We start from the raw sequence: 21,278 nt of genomic DNA, 5'->3' as shown, positions 1-21,278 counted from the left end.
TATTTTGATCCCAAACCGAGTTACAGTACTCATATCCAGCCCCTCTCCGTATATCCCAAACCCCATCTGACTCAACATGTCGGGGGTGGAGGTGATCGCGGTTGTAGCGTGTGTGGCAGCCAGTAAGACCATCTCGTCTCCTTCTATCAGTAGCTGAGATTAACAAACCCTAATCGGCAACAGTCGTCTCCGCCTACAGCGATGGAACGAGTATGTTTACTGCCATTAGGAAGAAGTATCACGAGCGCCAGTCCATCCGGGAACTAGAACTAGAACGGTCGCTCGCTCGTGGCCGGACCGAGATTCAAAGCCAGTTTGATCTGCATAATCAAGAGCTTGGCTACCGATATGAGCGAGGTGACTCGATCGCTCGAGAGCATATGAAGGATATCATCATCACACTACAGGGGGCGTTGCTGAGACACCTCCGAGAGGCGCAGGAGCAAGGGACCACTCCGGATCTGATGGCGTTGCAGATAGAGTCCGATCAGGGCCGCGTTCGCACGCTCGTCATTTTGGGCGACTTGTACCAGCGTCTGTCGAGGCCATCGCCTGTTCCATCGTCCATTTCCATGTCCATCGATCAAAACTATCACACGAGGAACTCGTATGGCCGTGGTTATTTTCCTCGTGGCTCGGACAGGTACCGGCCACCTCACATGTCGGAGATGGCGTACCTCTCCGGCGGATATCCTACCTCACCAGCCAGGTATGCAAGATGCCAGATCCTATCGGAGGACGTCTGTACCTCGCCAATGGACACACTAGGAACATCGAGAGAGGATGGGACCTCCAGTTCAAAACCTCGCAGACGGTCATCAGGCTTTGGCTCAGTTGTGAGTAGTATGGGCGACTTGTTCCATCCCCGCCCAGGTCGTGGGAGAACACCATCGTTTCCATCGTCAGCACCCGAGCCCGCACACATCCCACAAACTAGAGTATACATCGCAGTGTCGCCGTCGACATCAGAGCCGATTCCGGAATTCGATGTTAGACCAGCCACGCCGAGTGTACCCAAGTTGCGACCAACCTCGATACCACACGACGTCTTAGGGGGGAACCCATGGAAGCACGAAAGCCTCATAGACTCCGACGACGAAGAAGCCATCAGAATTGCTCCATGCAAGAAAGAAAACCACCACCTCTCGCCCATCTCCGCACCCACGCAATCCCGCAACGATTCTCTCTCCACAACCTCAACCGCCTCCACAGACTCTACCCCGTCAAACCCCTCCACCCGAAGTAGCACAGACCGACCAACCCAAGCAATCCGACCCCTCTGGCCACCTAGCGAAACCAACAACTACCTGGGCTTCTGCAAAGGCGCGTGGAAAGTGCACACGGGATTCCGAGGATTCAAAATCTACTCCGAGCCCGCGGCGGGATATTTTACGCAACAGTCATGGTTGCGGTGCACGAAGTGTGCTTTTGAAGCACCTATGAGCCCGAAGAGTTCCAACCACAACCCGCTATTCGAGGAAAGCGTGCGCACGCATAGAGCTAGCGGTGTCCGATATCGATTCGAGTTCTTGGCGAAATCCCACGTGCCCTGTAAGCGAGACCCGGCATTGCATTTTAATTCTAATGCTCCTCGTGGCACTTTTTGCTGTGTCTTTTGTTGTGCGATGGCACAGGGGTCGACTCAGGTATATGGAAATCTTGATATCTTTATGGCGCATCTGGCGAAATATCACTGGGCGGTTGAGAGGGAAGCGTTAGCTGTGTTGCCTAGTATGCGGTATGTGGTTGGTCGGGTTGCGCCTGATTCGGAGTATTTTGATGTGAATATTATGCCGCCGCGCGGCTGATGTCTTAGTATTTGGTGTTGGTCATGCCCTTTTTTCATTTTGATTTTTTGGATACCCAATCTACAAGTTATGTATATTTTGTATGACTTGCCTATATACAAGGTACTAGCCACCACGTAGGCATAACATATGTTTTCTCAGCGCTCGAACTAGCTAGAGTAATAGAAAGTGTACGAATATATGGTATAAGTCTAGCTTAATTGATTTGATGGTAGTAGTGTATCTTAGTACCTAATATGGAAGAAGAATAATAATTTAAAAATGACAATATATGAAGGCTGTATGGTGGAAATATAGTTACTTAATATTCCTTACCAAAGTTCGGTTAAATAATATAGACCTCTCTTTACACTATATATATCTTCTTATATGTTCTCTAACTAGTTTGAGGGCTAAGAAAACGCGTGTTATGTCCACGGGGTGCCTAAGTACCTTTAATATAGGTAAGTCAATATAAAAGATACATAAATTGTGAAAAATGGGTATCTACTACTCCGTAGGGCGCACTGTATTGGACACTTGGCACGGTTCGGGTACAGATTGAAAAATTGATCTGCAGATATCCCCTTGCAGGGCATGTGTGTCATGTATAGGGTCCAACGGATAAATTGGTTTCAGGATTGTAGGTCTCTTGCTGGACTGGGTTGGTATTCAGGCTCTATGTCCGTACTCCCCGGACCCCGTACCACATCTACCACATCGAGTAAGCATTATGTACCCCTGAGATGAAATATAAAAATCAAATATAAAAAAATAAAAAAATAAAAAATAAAATAAACTCAGGTAAAGAGACCGATAATCATCCATCCGTCCAATCAAATGGTCCCAAATGGTCCAAAATGGATCAAAAACAGAACCAGAGAGTAGGCCCCTCTCCCAAATAAGGAAAGCGCCAATTTCCTTTTTTTTTTTTTTTTTTACCATTTCTCATCTTAGAGGAAAGTCCTCCTCCGCCTCTTACTATCTCACCTACAATATCTCAATTGATTCCATTCCTTCTCGAAGTCCTTCATTCATCCCTTGACTCGGCACTTTCGTCATCTCGCGTTCAGAGTACGCGAGTGAAGTTTGTTCCCCCCCGGCCTCCACATGGGTCGGTGCTTATTACTTCACTAAGATTGCGCGTTCTGAGACACTGTCCTCTTCTCAACCTTCTCCTCTCACACTGCCACCCCCCCTAATACCCTTTCCCTCAATTTCGACAACCACGTTATGCGATGAGGTTGTCAATCCGTGTTAGTGCCGCTGCCGCACTAATTATCCTCACTCTCGTCTTGGTCAACCGCAGTCTGAAGAGCAAAGGTGAATCACTTCAGGATATATGGCACTTCGATACTGGATCCTTCCGCACATCCCTCCGACCAAAATCCCAACCTGATACGGGATCGCAACGGAAATGGCGGGTTGCATCGGATAATAAGCCCGCTCTGGTCTACCAGACCACCGAGATCGTGGTCCCCAACCAAGGTGCTATTGTGATGGGCAAACGCAAGGAGGAAGATACTGCTTGGATCGGAGCGGAACTAGCAGAGTGAGTTTGGCTTGAGTGTGTTTCCAGCAGAAGACAGCCTAATTGAATATTTCACAGATGGCGCAGCGTCATTTACACCGTCGACGATATCAATGCCCCGACGCACACCCCGAAGAACAAGGGTCGCGAGGCTCTCCCCTATCTCCAATACCTGGTCGACCACTACGACGACCTTCCTGACGTCGTGGTCTTCCTACACAGCCACCGCGACGGTGTGATCGCCGGCTGGCACATCGACACCATGGATTACAGCAATGTGGACTCGGTGCGCGCATTGCAGAAGGAATTTGTGCAACAGGCAGGCTTTGTCAACTTGCGTTGCCAATTGAGCCCAGGATGTCCCTCTGCCATCCAACCATTCCGTCAACCCCCGAATCCCGAAAGCCAGGGCGAGGCACACTACGCTGCTGCCTGGAAACAGCTGTTCCCCGGTGAGCCGGTGCCCCGCGAGATCGCCGCCCCGTGCTGCTCCCAGTTCGCCGTTTCCCGCGAGCAGATTCTCCAGCGCCCCCACAGCGATTACCAGCGCATGTATGACTGGGTGATGAATAATGACCTGCCGGACGAGGCTACCTCCAACATTATGGAGTATTCATGGCACATCATTTTCGGCAAGGATCCCGTCTTGTAAGTTGTCCTGCAAGTGTACTAATTTATTTCTCCGCTAATATGTTTGATTTCAGCTGCCCTGATTTGTTCCAATGCTACGCAGATGTCTACGGCGAAGAAGTCATCTTTAACTACTGATCATTTCAAGTCATTCCTCTTATGCCCACAAGGGTCAATAGCTCTTGTATTTCCACCAGAATACGTTTCTTTATTACCCGGCACTTGCCGGAACTCCCTATGGGAGAAATACCATGGTTACTGGAAGACGCAGTGCCAATGCCATATGATGACTTGCTTCGATGTCAATTTTTTTTTTTTTTTCTCAGAAGCAAATGTACAAAGACTGAAATGTGTCGACATGGCTCTCAGTGATATCATCCATCTCGCCCCGAGCTGCACGTCCAACTCACGGGCATGAGACGATTTTTTTCGTGCTACGGCACACATGTATATTTTATTTTATTCAAATTTTTTCTATGCTCAGTCATACACTGGGTAGCTACCAGCTACCGCGTAGCTATCTATTGCTTGCTATCCCACAGAACCATCTCCCTAGCTACCTCATCCCACCGATACATCCCCCCACTACCAACATTATAATGGTAATAATTATTAGTCCCGCCAGGAACAATAGCCCGGCGAAAGGTAATGTTAATCCGTCCCCTTGTCGCCTCCCCCGTCTTTCCCTTCCGCTTAGGAATACTATGCAACCAATTCGACTGGGTCGCCCCGCGCATAACAACCATATCGCCTGACCCAAGTCTCATCTTGATTTGCTGCAATGGCACCGTAGCACCGGGTCTGGATCTAGGAGAAGAAACAGTATTGGAATTCGACGTCCCATCCAAAACCGTACAACTCGCCCGCGTCGTACCGGTATCACCCAGCCCGGAGATTGTATGTGCAGTACCAGGCCCGCATCCACCCGCCGCCTGGTTCACAATTCCTCCGGGAATGAAAGGCTTATGCTTCATTAGAAAATCCCGCTCGCCGCCCAGCGACAGCGAGGCGATATTCGGCTCGGGCCCGAGGAATCGCTCGTCATCAGAGTGAAATGCGATACTGTCTTCCCCGCTAGCGTAGTAATTCACCAGGCAAAAATTATATCCGGGCGTTTTAGTATCCGCGTTTGCCGCTGCACTCGCTGCTTCAACCTGTCTCCGTAGTATATCGAGACAAGCTGGGATTGGCCGTGGCGTGCACTGGTACTTTGTCTTCGGGATTGGGGTCTTGGTCTTGGTTTCTAGTAGTACAAGGCTGTTGGGGTTGTTTTCTTGTTCTTGGATGAATGTTGATGTCTCGTCGACTCCGAAGACGGTTGTCCATCGTGGTGTGTTGATTTGCGTTTCGGTGCCACCCCGTCGTGATGTGTACTGCACGCGGTAGAAGGGGAGTTCGCGACGTAGGAATTTGAAGAGCTCGTTGGCTGTTTGGCGGGGGATGTATGGCTGGAAGTGGAGGAGGTCTAGTTGTGGTTGGTTGTTTATTTCGCGCGGTACGGTTGCTGGGGTTGCGTGTTCTAGTCCTACTTCGATGTGGGAGGGGAGTTGGGCGATTAGGATTGGGTAGCTTGGGTGTTGACTTGGGGGTTTGGTGTCTTCGATTGGGACATTGTTAGGTTTTGGGGTTGGGATTGCGGTGTTGGACTCGATGGGTTCGGTTTTGGGATGTTTTGAAGTGCTAGTTGATGGTTTGAAGAATGCGTCAAGTGTGCGTTTTGCCATTGTGCAATGAGAAGGTGTTGGGTGTTGAATTGGAATCGACGCAGTATGTTCACTTCACGTTCGGCGACTTGATGAATTTATCGGTGATGTCATTTTCGATCCCGATCTATATTTTCCCGATCTGGCTTGGTGTACATTTTAGAATCATTGTTAAGGCATTCATAGATTTTAAATCGAGATCGCTTTCTCGAGTATAACTACTGTTGGACTCCCTCAGTCTCGGCAATTCTAACCACATATTTCACCGCAGATGCCTTGCCAGCCTGGAGATCTTTCAATGCGCCCTCGATACCTCCCAGTCCACCTTTTCTGACTTCATACGGGTGGCCCGAGAACCAACCCTGTGCGAGCCCTTGACCAATAAATTGGAAGAAAGCAGCCCCGAATTCCTTATCACCAACAGTCTGACCCTCGGCAGGGGGCATATGAACAGTCCCAACCATAGTGCGTTGGATACTGATTTGCTCCTTCGCATTATCAGCTTCCACAGGTAGAATTACAGTGATCTTTCCAGGTGCATCGAGAGCAGCACCGAGAGTCGCATAGCTTCCCTTCTCAGTCACGGCATCGTAGGCATGGTGAATAGGTGTCTTCTTGCCGATAGCCTTAATCCCGGCGTGGACGGCGTCATTGCCCTCACGATAATCAATGATCGTGTCTCCCTTTTCCCTGCTGATCAACGTCTCGACAAAGGGAGCGCCTTTACCCGCGACAGCGATGATAGGGTGGATATTCGATAGCTGAGCGAACTTGATCGCAAATGCGCCAACAGCCGTGGCGCCGCCGTACACAACCAGAGGAGTGGGTTTATCGGCGGGAGCCCAGGGCAGAGGCAATCTCAGCTCTTGATATAGGCCCAATGCAGCAGTCATCGCAGCAAGCGGGATGGTAGCAGCCTCTGTTCAATACATTAGTTACATTTCGTGGTTATATTGACGAGGGAATGCATACCTTCGAAGCTCGTCTTCTCGGTGAGATGGAATGTTGTGTGTTCCCATGCAATGGCGTATTCGCCGTAACTTCCATGTGGGCTGCCCATCTGGTGGAACGCGGCCACTTTGTCTCCCTTTCGGAAGTTCCGGACTCCTTCTCCCACTGCCTCCACATATCCTGCGATATCGTCTCCCTGGTTAATGACATTGCCTGGTTGCCATTTAGGGAGTTTCCAGTCCTTGGGGTTGGTACCCGATACCACTACCCGGATGAGGACCTGGGCGGGTGCGGGTGTGGGGATGTCAACATCCCGGATGGTGGCCGAAACGGTTTGGTCAATAATGGCTTCCTTCATTTTGATATTTGGGACTCGATGGTGGAAATCACAGGTCAAGTTGATATTCCTAAGGTTATATAAATGGTGAATTGATTTGTAATGCGGGAGCCCCGGATATCCACGCGATGATTCCAAGGTTGATTATTACGAAGGGGCACGTCAGTCATGATTATAAATACATATAATAGTGGACCTAGTTCTTCATCTGATAATCAGGAATTATCTCCCCTGCCTGCCACTTGTACTTGCTTCCAGGATGATCCTCTGGCAAACGTTGCGATCCAATAAACACTTCACGAGCTGTAGCACCTTCTTTCTCAATTTCCTCTCGGAAAAGCCCTCTCCGTCGAAGTTCAGGCAATAAGAACTCAATAATATCTTCAAAAGTCCCAGGATTCACAATATGGGCAAGATTGAAACCATCCACGTCGGAGATCTCCACCCATTTTTCCAACTCATCTGCAACTGTTGTGGGACTACCGACAATCTTGGCCTGTAGTCCACCAACACTGATGTACTCTACAATCCTCCGTTTGGTCCATGGTAAGCTATCTGTCCCTGGTACAGTAGCAGACCATCTCCGAACAATGGACTGGACCCGCGGCGAGTCGCTGAATCGGAAATCCTCGTCATCAGCATAACTTGACATATCGATTCCGGTCCATCCACCAAACAAAGCTAGTGCACCTTCATCATCGGCATATTGGAGATATTCCTCTCGCTTCGCCTTTGCTTCTTCATCTGTCGCTGCGACAATCAAGTTGATACCCACGATGACTTTGATATGATTTGGATCACGACCGTGCTCCTTAGCAAGATTTCGTACATTATCCACCGTCAAGCGAGTGCCTTCGGGAGTCTGACCACCGATGAAGATAGCCTCGCCGTGTTTTCCACCGAATTGACCACCGGCCTCGGAGACACCGGCTTGGAACAGGAATGGCGTACGCTGTGGCGATGGCTCACAGAAGTGAGGCCCAGGGACACTAAAGTATTTCCCTTCGTGATTTATCCCCCGCACAGCATCGTTAGCGATGTATGTTCCGAGCTGTCGGTCGGCGAGCACGGCGTTATCTCGGAAACTTCCTTCCCAGAGCTTATAGAGCACCTCGAGGTATTCGTCTGCTCTTGCGTATCGCTCATCATGAGGAATCTGCGCATCCAAGCCGTGGTTTCGGGCTGCGCTGTCCAGATACGACGTGACAATATTCCATGCCACACGACCCTCGCTGAGGTGATCCACGGTAGAGAGTCTGCGTGCGAGCGCGTATGGTTTCTCGTATGTAACGCTGGCAGTCACTCCGAAAATGAGGTTTTTCGTGACAGCGGACATGGCGGGAACAAGGTACAAAGGGTCATTGACGGGAAATTGTGCGCCTGATGCCAACGCGGGTACAACATTACCAGGGCCCTTGTACACATCGTACGCGCCCAGGGTGTCTGCAATGAACATGGCATGGAAACCGGCTTTGTCAAGCAACTGAGCTAGCTCGGTCCAGAATGAGAGTGATTTGTACTGGTCGGTCTTGTTTCTGGGGTGCTTCCATAGACCGGGTGCCAAATGGCCCGGGGTATTCATGACGAAAGCATTGAGGATGATCTGCTTTTTGCTGGAGGTTGGCTTGCTTTCGCTCATTTTGAACTATAATTCTTTGGATTCCAATTTGAATAGCCACAGAAATTTAAGTGCTGAATCTTGAGCAACGGGAACCGCTTTGTATACATAAGTGGGCGGAAGTATACAGTAAGCGCTGTCACCATCACACCACTGTCCTCGGATGGGTTATCTCCCATTCGTGATCGACACTCGACATTCGACATTTACGATGAATATTCTGAATCCTATATCGGCCGATAAATTAGCCTCGTGTGGGGTACGCAGTAAGCATTGTCGTTCGCGATTCCACGTCGTTTTATCGCAATCGGGGAGTCGACGCACGCAATCCCAACCACAATCTCCCTCACAATCACATATCTCCGGCAATTAACACATGTTGAGCCTATTAGCTTTGTTTCGATCTTCCAATGACAATGTGTCTAGACTATTTACTCGCGTCTCTTCCACTCGTTCTGCATAACGCAATTGCGGACATGGACGACGTGAGATATATCCCCCATATGGTAACTCTGATTGCTCCGCAATGCTTCAGAGAGCACTAATTGGCTGTATATCTACAGGGACCAGACTTGGCATTGAAGATAGGATGGACCTCGCAGACAATAAATATTTCTCGGCCCTGCACATTTGGACTTGGCTTTACTCTGCCCAGCCATGTCTAACACGGTAGATACGTCCAAGCTGGCCTTGATCCCCCAGGGGGCGGCCTATGGCCTTCTCATTGGCCTCAGTGTGGTCTTTTGTGGAGTCATCTTGATTGCCGTGAAGGTGCAGAAAGCGTATCTTGCTGAAGATTCTGGAAAATCGGAAATGTTCATGGTCGCCAATCGCTCTGTAGGGAGAGGATTGTGTGCATCCGCAGTCTTTAGTTCCTGGATGTGGATCAACGAGACAGTGTTGTGTGCGGCTATGACATATCGGTATGGTCTCGCAGTGCCTTTGGTATGTTCCTTTATTCCATCGAATGACCTTGCACAACTGACGGGCTATAGTGGTGGGGATCTGGTCTATGCTTCCAAATTGCACTGATGGCAGCACTCGGCGTTATGGCCAAGATTCGTGTTCCTTATGCTCATACATCGCTTGAAGTCGTTCGGATGCGTTATGGCAAGATTGGACATCTCGTTTTCATCGTGCTCAACCTCGTCAATAACGTCTTCGGATGTGCCTCGATGATTATGACGGGTTCTCAGCTGATCCATGGTGTTTCTGGCATGCACTATGTAGCAGCAACTATTCTTGTTCCCCTCGGAGGTTTGTCTCATTTCTTCTTTAAAAATACAACGGGAATCAGGAGCTAACCTCTTTATAGTTGTCCTCTATACAGCCATGGGTGGCCTGAAAGCCACATTCTTGACGGACTTCTTGCACACAGCCATTGCACTCATTCTCATCATCTATTTCACGATCGCCGTTTTGACAAACTCTGCTATCGGGGGACTGGGTGGATTGTATGATAAAGTTATTGCAACAGCTGCGGATAATTATATCCCCAACAACTATCAAGGTTCACTTCTTACATTCAAGTCCAAGGATGCAATTATTTGGGGGTTGATTCTGAAGTTCGGAAACCTGGCACTTGTCGTTATGGTAAGTCAATAAGTCAATTCCACCAACAGACATTGAAAGGCGTCTTGATGCCTTTTGCAAATCTAATATGTCGTCGGTAGGATACCGCATTTTGGCAAAAGTCCTTTGCGACAGAGGTTAAGGCAACAGTTCCAGGATACAACATCGCTGCATTGGCTGTTTTCGGTATCCCCTGGGGTCTGGGCACAGTTATCGGTTTGGCTACCAGGGCAATTCACAATACACCAATCTTTCCAACCTACCCTGGTCTGCTTACTGCCACTGAAGTAAGCTCAGGCATGGTGATGCCATACACCATCAAGGCATTAATCGGAGACAAAGGAATTATCGGATTCTTCTTCCTTTTGTTCATGGCTCTGACAAGTACCGTTTCCTCCTCAATGATTGCTGTTAGTAGCATCTTATCTTATGACATTTATAAAACTTACCTCAACCCCAAAGCTACCGACAAGCAAATTGTGGGAGTGAGTCACTTGACTGTGGTTATCCACGGTGTGTTTATCACCGGTATTTCCATCGCTCTCAACTACGGAGGGGCAAACATGACATGGATCGGGTACCTGAGACCGATCATCTCTTGCCCAGGAATCATTCCTATGATTCTCACTTTGTTCTGGTCTCGTCAGACCCGGATAGCTGCAATTATATCTCCCGTGCTTGGTTTCTTTTCGGGTCTCGCTGTCTGGTTGGCAACGACCAAATATATGTACGGCCATATAAATATCACCACCACTTCAAATCCCTATCCGGCACTATATGCAGCTATCGCTTCCTTCTTTACGCCAGCTCTTTATTCAGTTGTCTTATCACTCTACAAACCTTATACGTTCGACTGGAGGGTGTTCCTTCGAATCGAGCTTGCAGACCAAGCAGATGTCCAGTCGCCATCAGACACAAGCACTTTGAACGAGAGCAGCGAGGAAGTGCACGCAAGTGATCGGAAGGGCGTCGATGAATCTGTCACGCCGGTTGTCGATAGTCAACCAGAAAGTATCAACAACGACCCAGAGCAGATTGGTGATATCAGCGAAAAGAATACTACGAAGCAGACCTCGTCGCCGTCTTCTGTGGCAATCAGCTTGGATGATATTCAGCACCCTTTCGACGATGAAACGTTAAAAGAGCTGTACAGATGGCTTAAGATTGCTTGGTACATGTTCGGAGCTATTGTGCTGATCACGTTTGTTGCTTGGCCGCTTCCACTGTATCGCGATTACATCTTCACGAAATCATTCTTCGCAGGGTGGGTAGTTGTCTCCATCATTTGGCAGTTCGCTGCCTTTGGAGCAGTTGTGATCTTCCCACTTTATGACGGATACCAGGATATTGCGATCGGTGCAAGGGGTATTTGGAAGTCTTCCAAACAGTATATCAGTAGAAGCAAGAAAGACAACTAAGGGATAGTCGGATTACTCAGGAATTAAATATGCTTGGCAGTCAAAATAACTAAAGAAGAATATCCGAAGTCGAAGTAAATAACTATTCACGAATTCTGTCTTCTCTAGTGCAGCAACATAAAGTACTGGTGACTAGTATATCCCACTGGCTCTAGTCAAATGACCAACCCTCCGTCAGCAAAGAAGTTGTCTGGATCATACTTCTTAATCTCTTGTATTTTCCCATATGTAGAAAAGGTCGACAAAAACAATTATACAGTTGTCACCTCTTCTATCTCGACGATATCATCCTGACTGTCGCTCAGCATCCGTGCTTTGACCGTGCATATGCAGTACAGTGCACGGTCCACCGAAACCAGCCATCTCTGATAAAATTACCTATATAGGAAAGGTGTATAGCTTCAATATCATGGATATTTTGCTGATATCAACAGGTGGCAAGCCTATGTAGAAACCTGCCAACTGTCACGTCAAAGAAGCTAGGGGTGGATTTTAGCCTTGCAAGCAATGCGCTTGGCTGCGCGAAAGTTGTTGACCAAGCGTTTGCCAACTCCCTCTAGCCTCACAAACGCAGTCTGTTTTTCAAACACCACAAAACTCTTTCGTGTTGACTAACCACATGGACTTGTATTCTTGGCGACATTGGGGCATCATAAACAGATTTGGGAGCTATGCAAATCGATCGTCTTCCGCATCAGAAACCATTTTTTCCGACGGCATTAAGGCTGTCGCCACGTGGAAGAAATTATCGCCGTATGAGTACAGTGGACTACGTGCATCTGAAACCATTATTACCTTAACACATCAGAAACTCGCGACTGCCCACTCTACCCCTCACAATGTGGGACATACATACCACGTCGGAACCCAAAGTTTCCAGCCTCGTTCTATCTCAGGGTTGAGAGCAAGTAGAAAGCCTAAACCTAGTATATGCAGCTGACCCGCAATGTTAGAAAAAGTTTGTCAATCTTGACCATCATAGCGTCAAATGTCGCGGTGTGCTCAGTCCGACTGAGATAAACGAAATGCCATTATATACTACATCAACTGTGAAAGATATCATGACCCTTTCTAAATTTACCTGTGAATGGCAAACCCTGGAACGGGGTATGATGTACTCGTACCGTGATGACGAGCCACAGCGACAGCGCTAGGATGCCCGAGAAGAAGAGGCCGCCAAGAAAGTCGAAATCTTCGCATTTGGTGGATCCTTTGCGCGGTTCGACTTTTACAGCCGCACGGAGATGCGATACAGTCAGATTGTCATAATATTCGGCATCCAGAGAGGCTTAGCTAGGAAGCTTAACATTGGAAGCAAGCCTAGCCGATGCGCTAAACGGAATTCAGTATACAAGATGTATTTTAGTGCATACGATTGGCCAATGATCTATTAGAGTGGAGTATCCGCAATGCTTACCCTATTTGTATAGGGCGCAGTGGCTGTGATAACAAAATCAATTCCACTGCCTTATGAGTAAATAGAAAAGCCTCGCGAGCTGAGATGGTATCAGAAGAGTTAAATAGCAGACGGGGTCCCATGAATCGAGGATAACACAAGCATCAATCAACTTTCTGCTTTCCTCTTGATTTCAGTACTCTCCATCCATTCTCACTTGCGATTATGGCCATCGATTATCGGCATGGGATCTCGATCCTAGAGACCATTGTTTACTCTCCAACTCTATTCCTTGCTCTCTGGATGGCATTCCACCATGGCTTCGGCAAGAGCTCAGGGTGGTTCTTCTTTATCCTCTTTTGTCTTGCCCGCATTGTTGGCTCAGGATGCTATTTGGCCACCATTAATTATCCTTCCAATGTCAATCTATACATTGCATGGGCTGTTTGTACATCACTCGGACTATCGCCATTAATATTGGCTTGCGTTGGTCTTTTATCACGAGCGTGAGCAACACTTTTCCTCGCGATTGACTTGATGATTTGCAACTAACGACATTCTTAGAAATGACTCCATTATGCGAAAGACTGCCAAACCTCTTCCTCAGATTATATTCCGAGTTATTGGCATAATCTCGCTAGTTGCGGTGATTTTGAGTATCGTCGGCGCAACTACGAACTCCAATATTGGCCAAGGCCTTGTCACCACAGAGTCGAAAGTTGGGTTGGTCCTCTACCTTGTTACCTGGATCGGGGTGTTTGGACTGTTTCTTCTGTTTTTGCAACGGAATCAAAGTATAGAGGATGGAGAACATCGCCTGCTCCTTGCCGTGGGAATCTCTCTCCCCTTGATCCTCGTGCGATTGGTCTACTCTTTCATCTATTCCTTTGGTCACAAGAGTGAATTCAATATGGTGTCGGGCAATGTTACAATTCAACTTGTGATGTCTGTCCTAGAAGAGATTGTGGTTGTTTTTGTGTGCCTGGGCATCGGTCTTACACTTCAGGTTCGACCCACCGCAGAGTACACCCAGCAGCGAAGTCTCCACAGTGGACAAGAAGATACACTGGAGCTAGAGGGTGGCCGTCTCCAGGCAGAAAGGCGTGAAAAGAGACGAGCCCAAAGACCGAAGCGTCGGGGCGGTCCCATTACGAGACTTGTAATGTATATCGTGGATGAGGTCAATGACCAAAAGCAATGAATGATTGTATCGGCGGGGTCGTGGTCATATTTCTAATTGGAGCACTGGTACGCGGATTTCGAAATCGTGGAATTGTATAGATACTACTGTTTGATTCTAAAATCTACCAGCCGTAGCATAGATTGACCAGAACTTATGTATTTCCACTCTATGTAGAAGTATACTGGCTACATATGTAATTCCTCCCCTCATAATATTTCCCCTATAATTCATTTTTTCCCCTTCTACGTCGGGATCTATATTCATTTTTTCTGTAAAATTATCATGATACTAATTATTTTTTATTTCTATTTTCATTGCAATAGAACACACACATGAAGCTGAAATAAGGATTGAAAACGTATGACGTCAGTCTTAAACTAGAGGAGAGTCACATAAAAAGGAAAATGGCAGCCTGACAGAAAATGAACCTCAAAAACTCAACTCTCTCCACGACTCTTCCTCCAATGGATTACGACACGGGTTCCCCCTTGTTTGTTGCCCAGGAGACTCTCTGTTTCTATCCAATCAGTACAATATACAACTCCTGTCCGCGATATCTCTTCTATGCACTTCTGCTGGCAACCTGTGTCACTCGATGGACAGGATGGGTCATGAATGTATTTTTAGGAACTGCAGCGGCATATGCAGGAACTGCGGCAATCCAAGCATTCATTATGGTTTCAAGTTACCAACCGCCCCAAGACCCTGGACCTGTCAATATCCCGTACCTGTCTGCCAACTCCAGCCTACGAAATGAATTCCCTCATTTGGTCACCGAAACAGACCATGTTATGGTCTCGCCCGCATCACTTGAGCTTGACTCGGATGCTGTTCTTGCCATCGTTGTCACTGGCTATCTCGTATTTCTTCCTCTCCAATGCTGGTCCCGCATCCTAACCCACGATCGAGCGGGCAACCTTCTCTTTTATCTTTGGAATGCCCTAATGCTGGCTGGCTCTATATGTGCACTCGTTTATGCTACAAGAGTACCCAAAACCTCACCCCAGTACATGTTTTGCTTTCCTGATCTCGCGCCTTACAGCGACACATCAAATGACGGCTGGCAAGCCTCATGGAGAACATCCACGTGGAACGACAGCGTGTGGGAAACATTTTCGAACATATCACGATGGAACGAACTTGGGGATATCTGCTTCAATCCCTGTTTCAATACAACCCAAATTTTACGAAAGCCAGGCTCATTGCATTCAGCCACTGAGGATAGAGACTTCCGCGTCGGTACTGCCCATAGTTTCTGGAAGAAGGTCATTTACTCGCAACGATACATCTACAGTCTGATCATTCTCTGTCTGATCCTAAATTGCATCCTCCTAACTTACCGATTCCTACCGTATCGATCACGGATCCCATCGGCGCAGATCATGGTCATATGGAAGGAGCGGAAGAATATTTGGAAAAGCTTCAAAGGAGATGTTTGTGATGCCATGAAGCCATCAAACAACCTGGATGACAACGAACAAGACCCCGGACCGGCAAATAACAAAACCTCTGTTTGGCACCGAATGCGACACATACTCAGCCGCAGGTTCCTCAGGTCGGTTCTCCATGTGCTTATTGACGCCACAATTCTTTTTGGCATACTATTCAGTATGATAGTCAGTCCGTTTACCATTGTTGCCTTTGTCATTTGGATAGAGATCCAAATCTTCAATGATGGACCGTCGGAGGAGACTCCAAGCCAGGTTGGTCAGTGGGCGTACCTCACGTCTGTGGCATTGCTCTTAATTTCAGCTGTAATTTTGAAGCTCAAATATCGGCTCGCTTCGTCAGCTGAGTTGGAACGTGAGATCGTTGCATTGAAACAACACCTGAGGGACCTGGAGAAAATGAAGGAGGCACGATCAGGATCTGCATCGATTGAACTCTCAACTATGACAGGTCAGAGAAAGGCAGACTAGACGACCTAAATGAAATGATTCACATCTTGCCTTCTTAGAGGTGCCATTCCAGGTACTTCCTCCCAAGTAGATTGTAATAGGGAGAGCTAGCTGATATGGATGAAAGCATCGGGAAATGGACTGCCAGCTTCTTTGTCAATAGTAGGACTATCCTGCTTACATTATTCAACACGTAACCATACCCTACGCTTATTTCAGACTGACGGTATTAAGCTTGCTGAGAGATTTAAAGGGATGAGAACCAGAAAGGATACTGTAGGATCTGTAATATTAGAACTATAGAATGAAAGCGAGTAATGTATCAGAGTATTGACGTGAGGCTCGGGCAAACCAGGCGGATTTTGGATCATAGCGATCAACGGAGATTGCGTTCTACGGTAGCCTGCATATCCAGACCAGGCGAGGGTAGGCAGCCCTAATTGATTCTGGGCTATTTTCACTAGACGAAGCGGTATGAAGCATGGCGCAGGACTCGGCTTCTTTTCAATACTTCCCTTCAACTAGTTCGTTCAGTCTCTTGGCGACATATTCTCGATCCTAAACTTAAATGATCATTCTCTCAAGAGTAGCTCAGAGGCAGAGTTGCCTTTAATATAAATCGAAAATGGAATGGTACTTGGAAAGGGACACTGTCGCGAATCGGCGCCATCCTCGTCTATTGTGGCTGCTGGTATGTATGCCGGACACGGCAGTCAACCACATGATCGTAAAGTAGCGGGAAGCCATGGATTACCCCGGCTACTTCGAAGCGATAGTCTTCTTTTGCGTGATGATCACTTGGCAACCGTGCGGGGAACGTGTCGCAGCCAAATTAGGATCAAGAAACCACCCGCCTATCCTTGTTAGTGACACATTGTAGGTCAGTGCTGAGAAAATACCCAAAAACAAGGAAGGTCGGTTCGAGGATAACGTATCGTTGTTGCACATATTGCATACGCTAGGGATTAATTCTACATGTAATGTACCTTGCTCGCCCCTTTTAAGGTTGGTATACGGGTTTCTTTGTTCTATCGTTTTTGTAGGGGTCATTCATTCTATATCCAATTTAAAACAAAGAAATTCCCCTTTCATCCCCCTTGCGACTTCCCTTGTCATCACCCCTGAGAATATTTACATGATGATTCTCACAGAGACACAATCTACCAAAGAGTTCAATGAGGGTGGTATGAATGTCGTTGATCGCACAAATGAGATTAGGGCAGGCGGAAAGACACCACACACACCACTCTGGCAATCGATCAAGAAATTCCCCACAGTTGTGGGTTATTGTCTCGCACTAAGCTCGGCAATTCTACTCTATGGATATGACCTTGTCATTGTGGGGACAGTGGCTGCAATGCCTCAATTCCAGTAAATACAATCCCCCCCAAGATGTTAGAATGCGTCGCTGCTGACACTTGGGAGACTTGTTTTCGGCCAGGAACTCAATGGAAAATATATTATCCCTTCCATGTGGCTTTCCCTTTGGAACGTGTCTAGTTGCATCGGCTTGATGTTCGGCGCCATCCTCGGTGGTTACTATCAAGATCGTCGTGGGCGTCGGATCACACTCACGATAGGCAGTTTACTATCCACCATTGCGGTCGCGATATGCTACATCTCTGATCTACCAGACGAAATAGAAACTCGTCGAGGGGTATTCTTCGCCGGTAAACTGTTCCAGGGAATCTGTATTGGCATTCTTCTCTGTGTTACACAGACGTACATGTCCGAGGTACTCCCTGTTGTTCTTCGAGGACCGATCATTGCATTCTATCCGATCTTCACGCTTCTCGGACAACTGGTTGGGTCTATTGTGGTTTATACTTCGCTCAAGCATACAGGCGCACAATCCTATCGGATTTGCTTTGCGTCGCAATGGCCGTTCTCAGCTATCCCGTTCGTTGTATCAATGTTTTTACCAGAGAGTCCGACCTGGTTGCTGAGAAAGGGGAAAACAGACAAAGCTCTTGAGGCACAAAAGAAGCTTCATACGAATCTTGTCAACTCGCAATCTGTAATCGACGAGTTACGGGCGTCAATTTCAGCAGAAGACGAGGAGAGCGCAACGCATACATATCTGGACTGCTTCCGAGGGGTCAACAAGCGCAGAACTTTGGTTGTGGCGTTTGCAAACATCATACCCCAGATGTTTGGACTTCAGCTGCTGGCAAATGCTTCGTACTTTATGCAGGTTGTGGGCATGAGTTCATCTAACAGCTTGATATTCTTGATCTTGGGTATTGGACTGGGCCTGATTGCGAATGTCATAAGTCTGTGGGCACTGAATGCCTTTGGCAGAAGGTTCCTCATTTTACTCACTCTGGGCATTGTTACGGTTCTATGGTTGGCGACAGGAATCGCAGGGATCTTCAACGGAACTGTGACGATATGGTAAGACACTATATTGGACATCTAGGATGAGGAGCTAACTTAGTACTAGGTATACAGCGGTTAGCATGATGATTATTACTATGGTCTCTGGCTTTGGATCGTGGCCTACGTCTCACGTCGTCGCCGCCGAGGCATCTTCGCTGCAACTCCGAGCCAAAAGCCAAGGTATTGGGTGGTTTACGAGCGGTGTCGGAACTACAGTGTTCGCCATCATCTTGCCATATATCTACAATGCAGACCAAGGAAACTTGAGGGCGAAAACAGGGTTCGTCATGGCAGGATTCGCCGCTGTTGCAGTCGTTGTAGTGTGGCTGGCTATCCTAGAGATAAAAGGGCGGATACCGATAGAGATTGATCGCATGTTCTCGTTGAAGTTACGGACTCGGGAATTTAAAGGTTGGCATAGCGATGTGACCCTTAGAGCCGAAATAGAAGATGCTCATCTACCCTTGAAAGCGTGATTGTTCTTTCCACAAATTGTTAATGGTTCAAGGGGGTCCAAGAAAATATGCAATAAGATACCGAAAACACCGATATCACTTGTCTTTCTAGACCGGTCTAGGTTTAATATGATTTAGCAAAGAACTTGTGAATCTAATTTATATCCGTTCTCTCATTGTTATTGACTAGGATATCCCGACGAGTAAAGGCACTATAGATAACTAGAACAAGTTTATAGTTATCAACCTTATATATCTGAATTGAAAGTATATATCCTACACTTTTGTAGGGTCCCTTGCCGGGTTTATACCGAGTACTACTCCACTATGGTCTTGGCTTTACCTCCTCATAGTAAGCAGCCTAGAATAGAGAAACAATCCTTAGTGTAGGGGCTATGCTAATCTTCTCTATATATTTTCAGTTAACTATATACCCCATTGTGTTAAGAAATACAGTGTTGCTTCTTTCGTTGATAGGTCGAATAATCATAGAATGCATACCTAGGTACATATAGGGAGTACCTACTATTGAACTCTCTTACGTAGCCTAGGATCACATACTTCTATATATCTCCCTATATCTATAGATAGACTACCTAGGTAGTTCTCTCTCTCTTTCCTCCATTATCATTATCATCATCATCATCATCATCATCATCATCGTTAGTGATCCCACAATACAATCTATTATAGTCCTCCATCTTATCTACTTACCTATAGCCTTTAATAGGTTATAAGCCTAGATCCTAATACCTACCTAGGTAGGTAGGCAGAATATCTAAAGTAAATTAAATCTATAGATAGATACAATAACCTCCTAGGGTCGAGCCAATAAGTAAGGAAAAAGAAAGTTCGTACCAATATCGGCTCGAACCTACGACCTACTCGTCTAAGAACTAAAAACCTACTTAAACCCCCTACCCTAAGTCGTCGATATAGAACGTAGAAGGGATAAAACTAAAACAAAAAAGTTAGCGTAGATTCATTATCTATATTATATCAATTCTAGAGCAATATATACCTTAGGAAGCTTTTGGGATATACCCCGAAGGGCGAAATATAGCGTCCTAGACTTCATTTTAACCCTAATTTTTAGATAAAATTTACTATATAGAATATAATACTCGACCGTAGTTAGCCGGAATTCCCCGGAATTCCGAGGATCCGCTCTTTCGCGCGGAGCGGGTCTCTTTAAGCGGGTCTCTCTAAGCGGGTCTCTCGGGGCGGGTCTCTACCAAAAGTTTTATCATCGCTAGGGAATAGTTGGGTCAATATACTATAGTAAGCTGTGGCTAGTGTCATTCTATTTAGATCTATTTAGGGATATTTATTCTTATAGACAAATACCTAGTACCTAGATCTATATACCGCGGGCTCCGAAAGCCCTAGAAGTAGCCTCCCGAGGTCGATCCCGGGCTGTAATATATGACTAATCTAGGATTAACCATCTACGGGATATAACTCTTATTTCCTTTCTCACCACAAGTATTATCAAATCTATATAAGCTATATTAGAGACCCTACTAGATAGGAACAAATATACTAAGCGTAGGACACGGAATTCCCTTTTATACGTACAATATCGCTATAAATATATTCGCTACGACGGTCGTAAGCCTATCTACTTACGCTACGCCATAATACTACGCTCCCTAGAAGATTATAAGAATAAGGAATTCCTCGGCGAAGATAAAACTAATTTTTCGTCCTATACGGAGCTTATTAGCCTAACCCGCGGAATTAATTAGGCATTATCCCTAGGCAACAATACAGATAATCTATACACTATACTAGCTGCTAGCGCTAACACTAGTATTCGAGTATAGTACTCTCTTCTTTCTCCGGAAAAGAGGCATTTAATTCGTCCGGATAGATCGTTTGATAAGGTAATGTTTAAAGCATTCTTTATTATATATACGTGAGATCTATAACTTCCTTAGCTATTGTTTATATGTCTAACCCAATTCTAGATACACCGTTAAAATTCATTAGCCGCTGTTAGGGTTAACTTATAGTACAATCGAATCCGTATCACACTATGCTCTATTAGCCCCGTCAGAAAATCTAAAATATAAAAACGCGAAGGAACGTGACCATTATATATCTATCGGCTTATAGGTTTATCTTTTCTAGGGACCGACGGGCTAAGAGCCGGGAGAAGATTCGGTTGACTATGGGTACTTTGAAGCCTTTGAAACGTCTAAGTGAATATTGGACCCTAGGCAAACGGACCTATCGTAAAATTAGAATTATCGCCCAAGAATTATTATCCCTAGTAAAAGATCCCCCCCACTAGTTTGGCCCCCATTAACCCCTCCCGGATCCAATTTCACCTGACTTCGCGGCATTCGATATATTACCCGACTCCAACTTTGACTTCTTTGCCTTTTTAATACGGATGCTCCCAGTCCAATTAAAAT

General features: G+C 46.7%; 9 protein-coding genes across 9 annotated transcripts; 6 read left to right on the top strand and 3 right to left on the bottom strand.

Moving 5' to 3' along the window:
• Window positions 1–76: 76 nt before the first annotated feature.
• Window positions 77–1,785, top strand: N7516_003971 (uncharacterized protein; the record flags this gene model as incomplete). Its single annotated transcript, XM_057216691.1, has 3 exons — window positions 77–122; window positions 184–1,551; window positions 1,733–1,785. 3 exons carry the CDS (start codon window positions 77–79, stop codon window positions 1,783–1,785), a joined length of 1,467 nt encoding a protein of 488 aa, XP_057078574.1.
• Window positions 1,786–3,025: 1,240 nt separating this feature from the next.
• Window positions 3,026–4,086, top strand: N7516_003970 (DUF3431 domain-containing protein; the record flags this gene model as incomplete). Its single annotated transcript, XM_057216690.1, has 3 exons — window positions 3,026–3,339; window positions 3,397–3,966; window positions 4,023–4,086. 3 exons carry the CDS (start codon window positions 3,026–3,028, stop codon window positions 4,084–4,086), a joined length of 948 nt encoding a protein of 315 aa, XP_057078573.1.
• A 383-nt stretch (window positions 4,087–4,469) lies between these two features.
• On the bottom strand, window positions 4,470–5,672 carry N7516_003969 (uncharacterized protein; the record flags this gene model as incomplete). The annotated part of the gene is made up of 1 exon (XM_057216689.1): window positions 4,470–5,672. The coding sequence occupies one exon, from the start codon at window positions 5,670–5,672 to the stop codon at window positions 4,470–4,472; it is 1,203 nt and encodes a 400-aa protein (XP_057078572.1).
• Window positions 5,673–5,869: 197 nt separating this feature from the next.
• On the bottom strand, window positions 5,870–6,960 carry N7516_003968 (zinc-binding alcohol dehydrogenase family protein; the record flags this gene model as incomplete). The annotated part of the gene is made up of 2 exons (XM_057216688.1): window positions 5,870–6,570; window positions 6,624–6,960. 2 exons carry the CDS (start codon window positions 6,958–6,960, stop codon window positions 5,870–5,872), a joined length of 1,038 nt encoding a protein of 345 aa, XP_057078571.1.
• Window positions 6,961–7,135: 175 nt separating this feature from the next.
• Window positions 7,136–8,578, bottom strand: N7516_003967 (LLM class flavin-dependent oxidoreductase; the record flags this gene model as incomplete). Its single annotated transcript, XM_057216687.1, has 1 exon — window positions 7,136–8,578. The coding sequence occupies one exon, from the start codon at window positions 8,576–8,578 to the stop codon at window positions 7,136–7,138; it is 1,443 nt and encodes a 480-aa protein (XP_057078570.1).
• Window positions 8,579–9,214: 636 nt separating this feature from the next.
• Window positions 9,215–11,547, top strand: N7516_003966 (sodium:solute symporter family protein; the record flags this gene model as incomplete). The annotated part of the gene is made up of 4 exons (XM_057216686.1): window positions 9,215–9,502; window positions 9,553–9,814; window positions 9,873–10,150; window positions 10,231–11,547. The coding sequence occupies 4 exons, from the start codon at window positions 9,215–9,217 to the stop codon at window positions 11,545–11,547; spliced, it is 2,145 nt and encodes a 714-aa protein (XP_057078569.1).
• Window positions 11,548–13,168: 1,621 nt separating this feature from the next.
• Window positions 13,169–14,144, top strand: N7516_003965 (uncharacterized protein; the record flags this gene model as incomplete). Its single annotated transcript, XM_057216685.1, has 2 exons — window positions 13,169–13,449; window positions 13,508–14,144. The coding sequence occupies 2 exons, from the start codon at window positions 13,169–13,171 to the stop codon at window positions 14,142–14,144; spliced, it is 918 nt and encodes a 305-aa protein (XP_057078568.1).
• A 446-nt stretch (window positions 14,145–14,590) lies between these two features.
• On the top strand, window positions 14,591–16,045 carry N7516_003964 (uncharacterized protein; the record flags this gene model as incomplete). The annotated part of the gene is made up of 1 exon (XM_057216684.1): window positions 14,591–16,045. The coding sequence occupies one exon, from the start codon at window positions 14,591–14,593 to the stop codon at window positions 16,043–16,045; it is 1,455 nt and encodes a 484-aa protein (XP_057078567.1).
• Window positions 16,046–17,162: 1,117 nt separating this feature from the next.
• Window positions 17,163–18,879, top strand: N7516_003963 (uncharacterized protein; the record flags this gene model as incomplete). Its single annotated transcript, XM_057216683.1, has 3 exons — window positions 17,163–17,395; window positions 17,450–18,418; window positions 18,468–18,879. The coding sequence occupies 3 exons, from the start codon at window positions 17,163–17,165 to the stop codon at window positions 18,877–18,879; spliced, it is 1,614 nt and encodes a 537-aa protein (XP_057078566.1).
• Between the last annotated feature and the right edge of the window lie 2,399 nt (window positions 18,880–21,278).

The sequence above is a fragment of the Penicillium verrucosum genome (assembly GCF_028828655.1).
Source record: "Penicillium verrucosum strain IBT 35672 chromosome Unknown utg000001l_segment0_segment0, whole genome shotgun sequence".
Lineage (NCBI taxonomy): Eukaryota > Fungi > Ascomycota > Eurotiomycetes > Eurotiales > Aspergillaceae > Penicillium > Penicillium verrucosum.
This window is presented reverse-complemented; position numbering and strand designations above follow the sequence as displayed.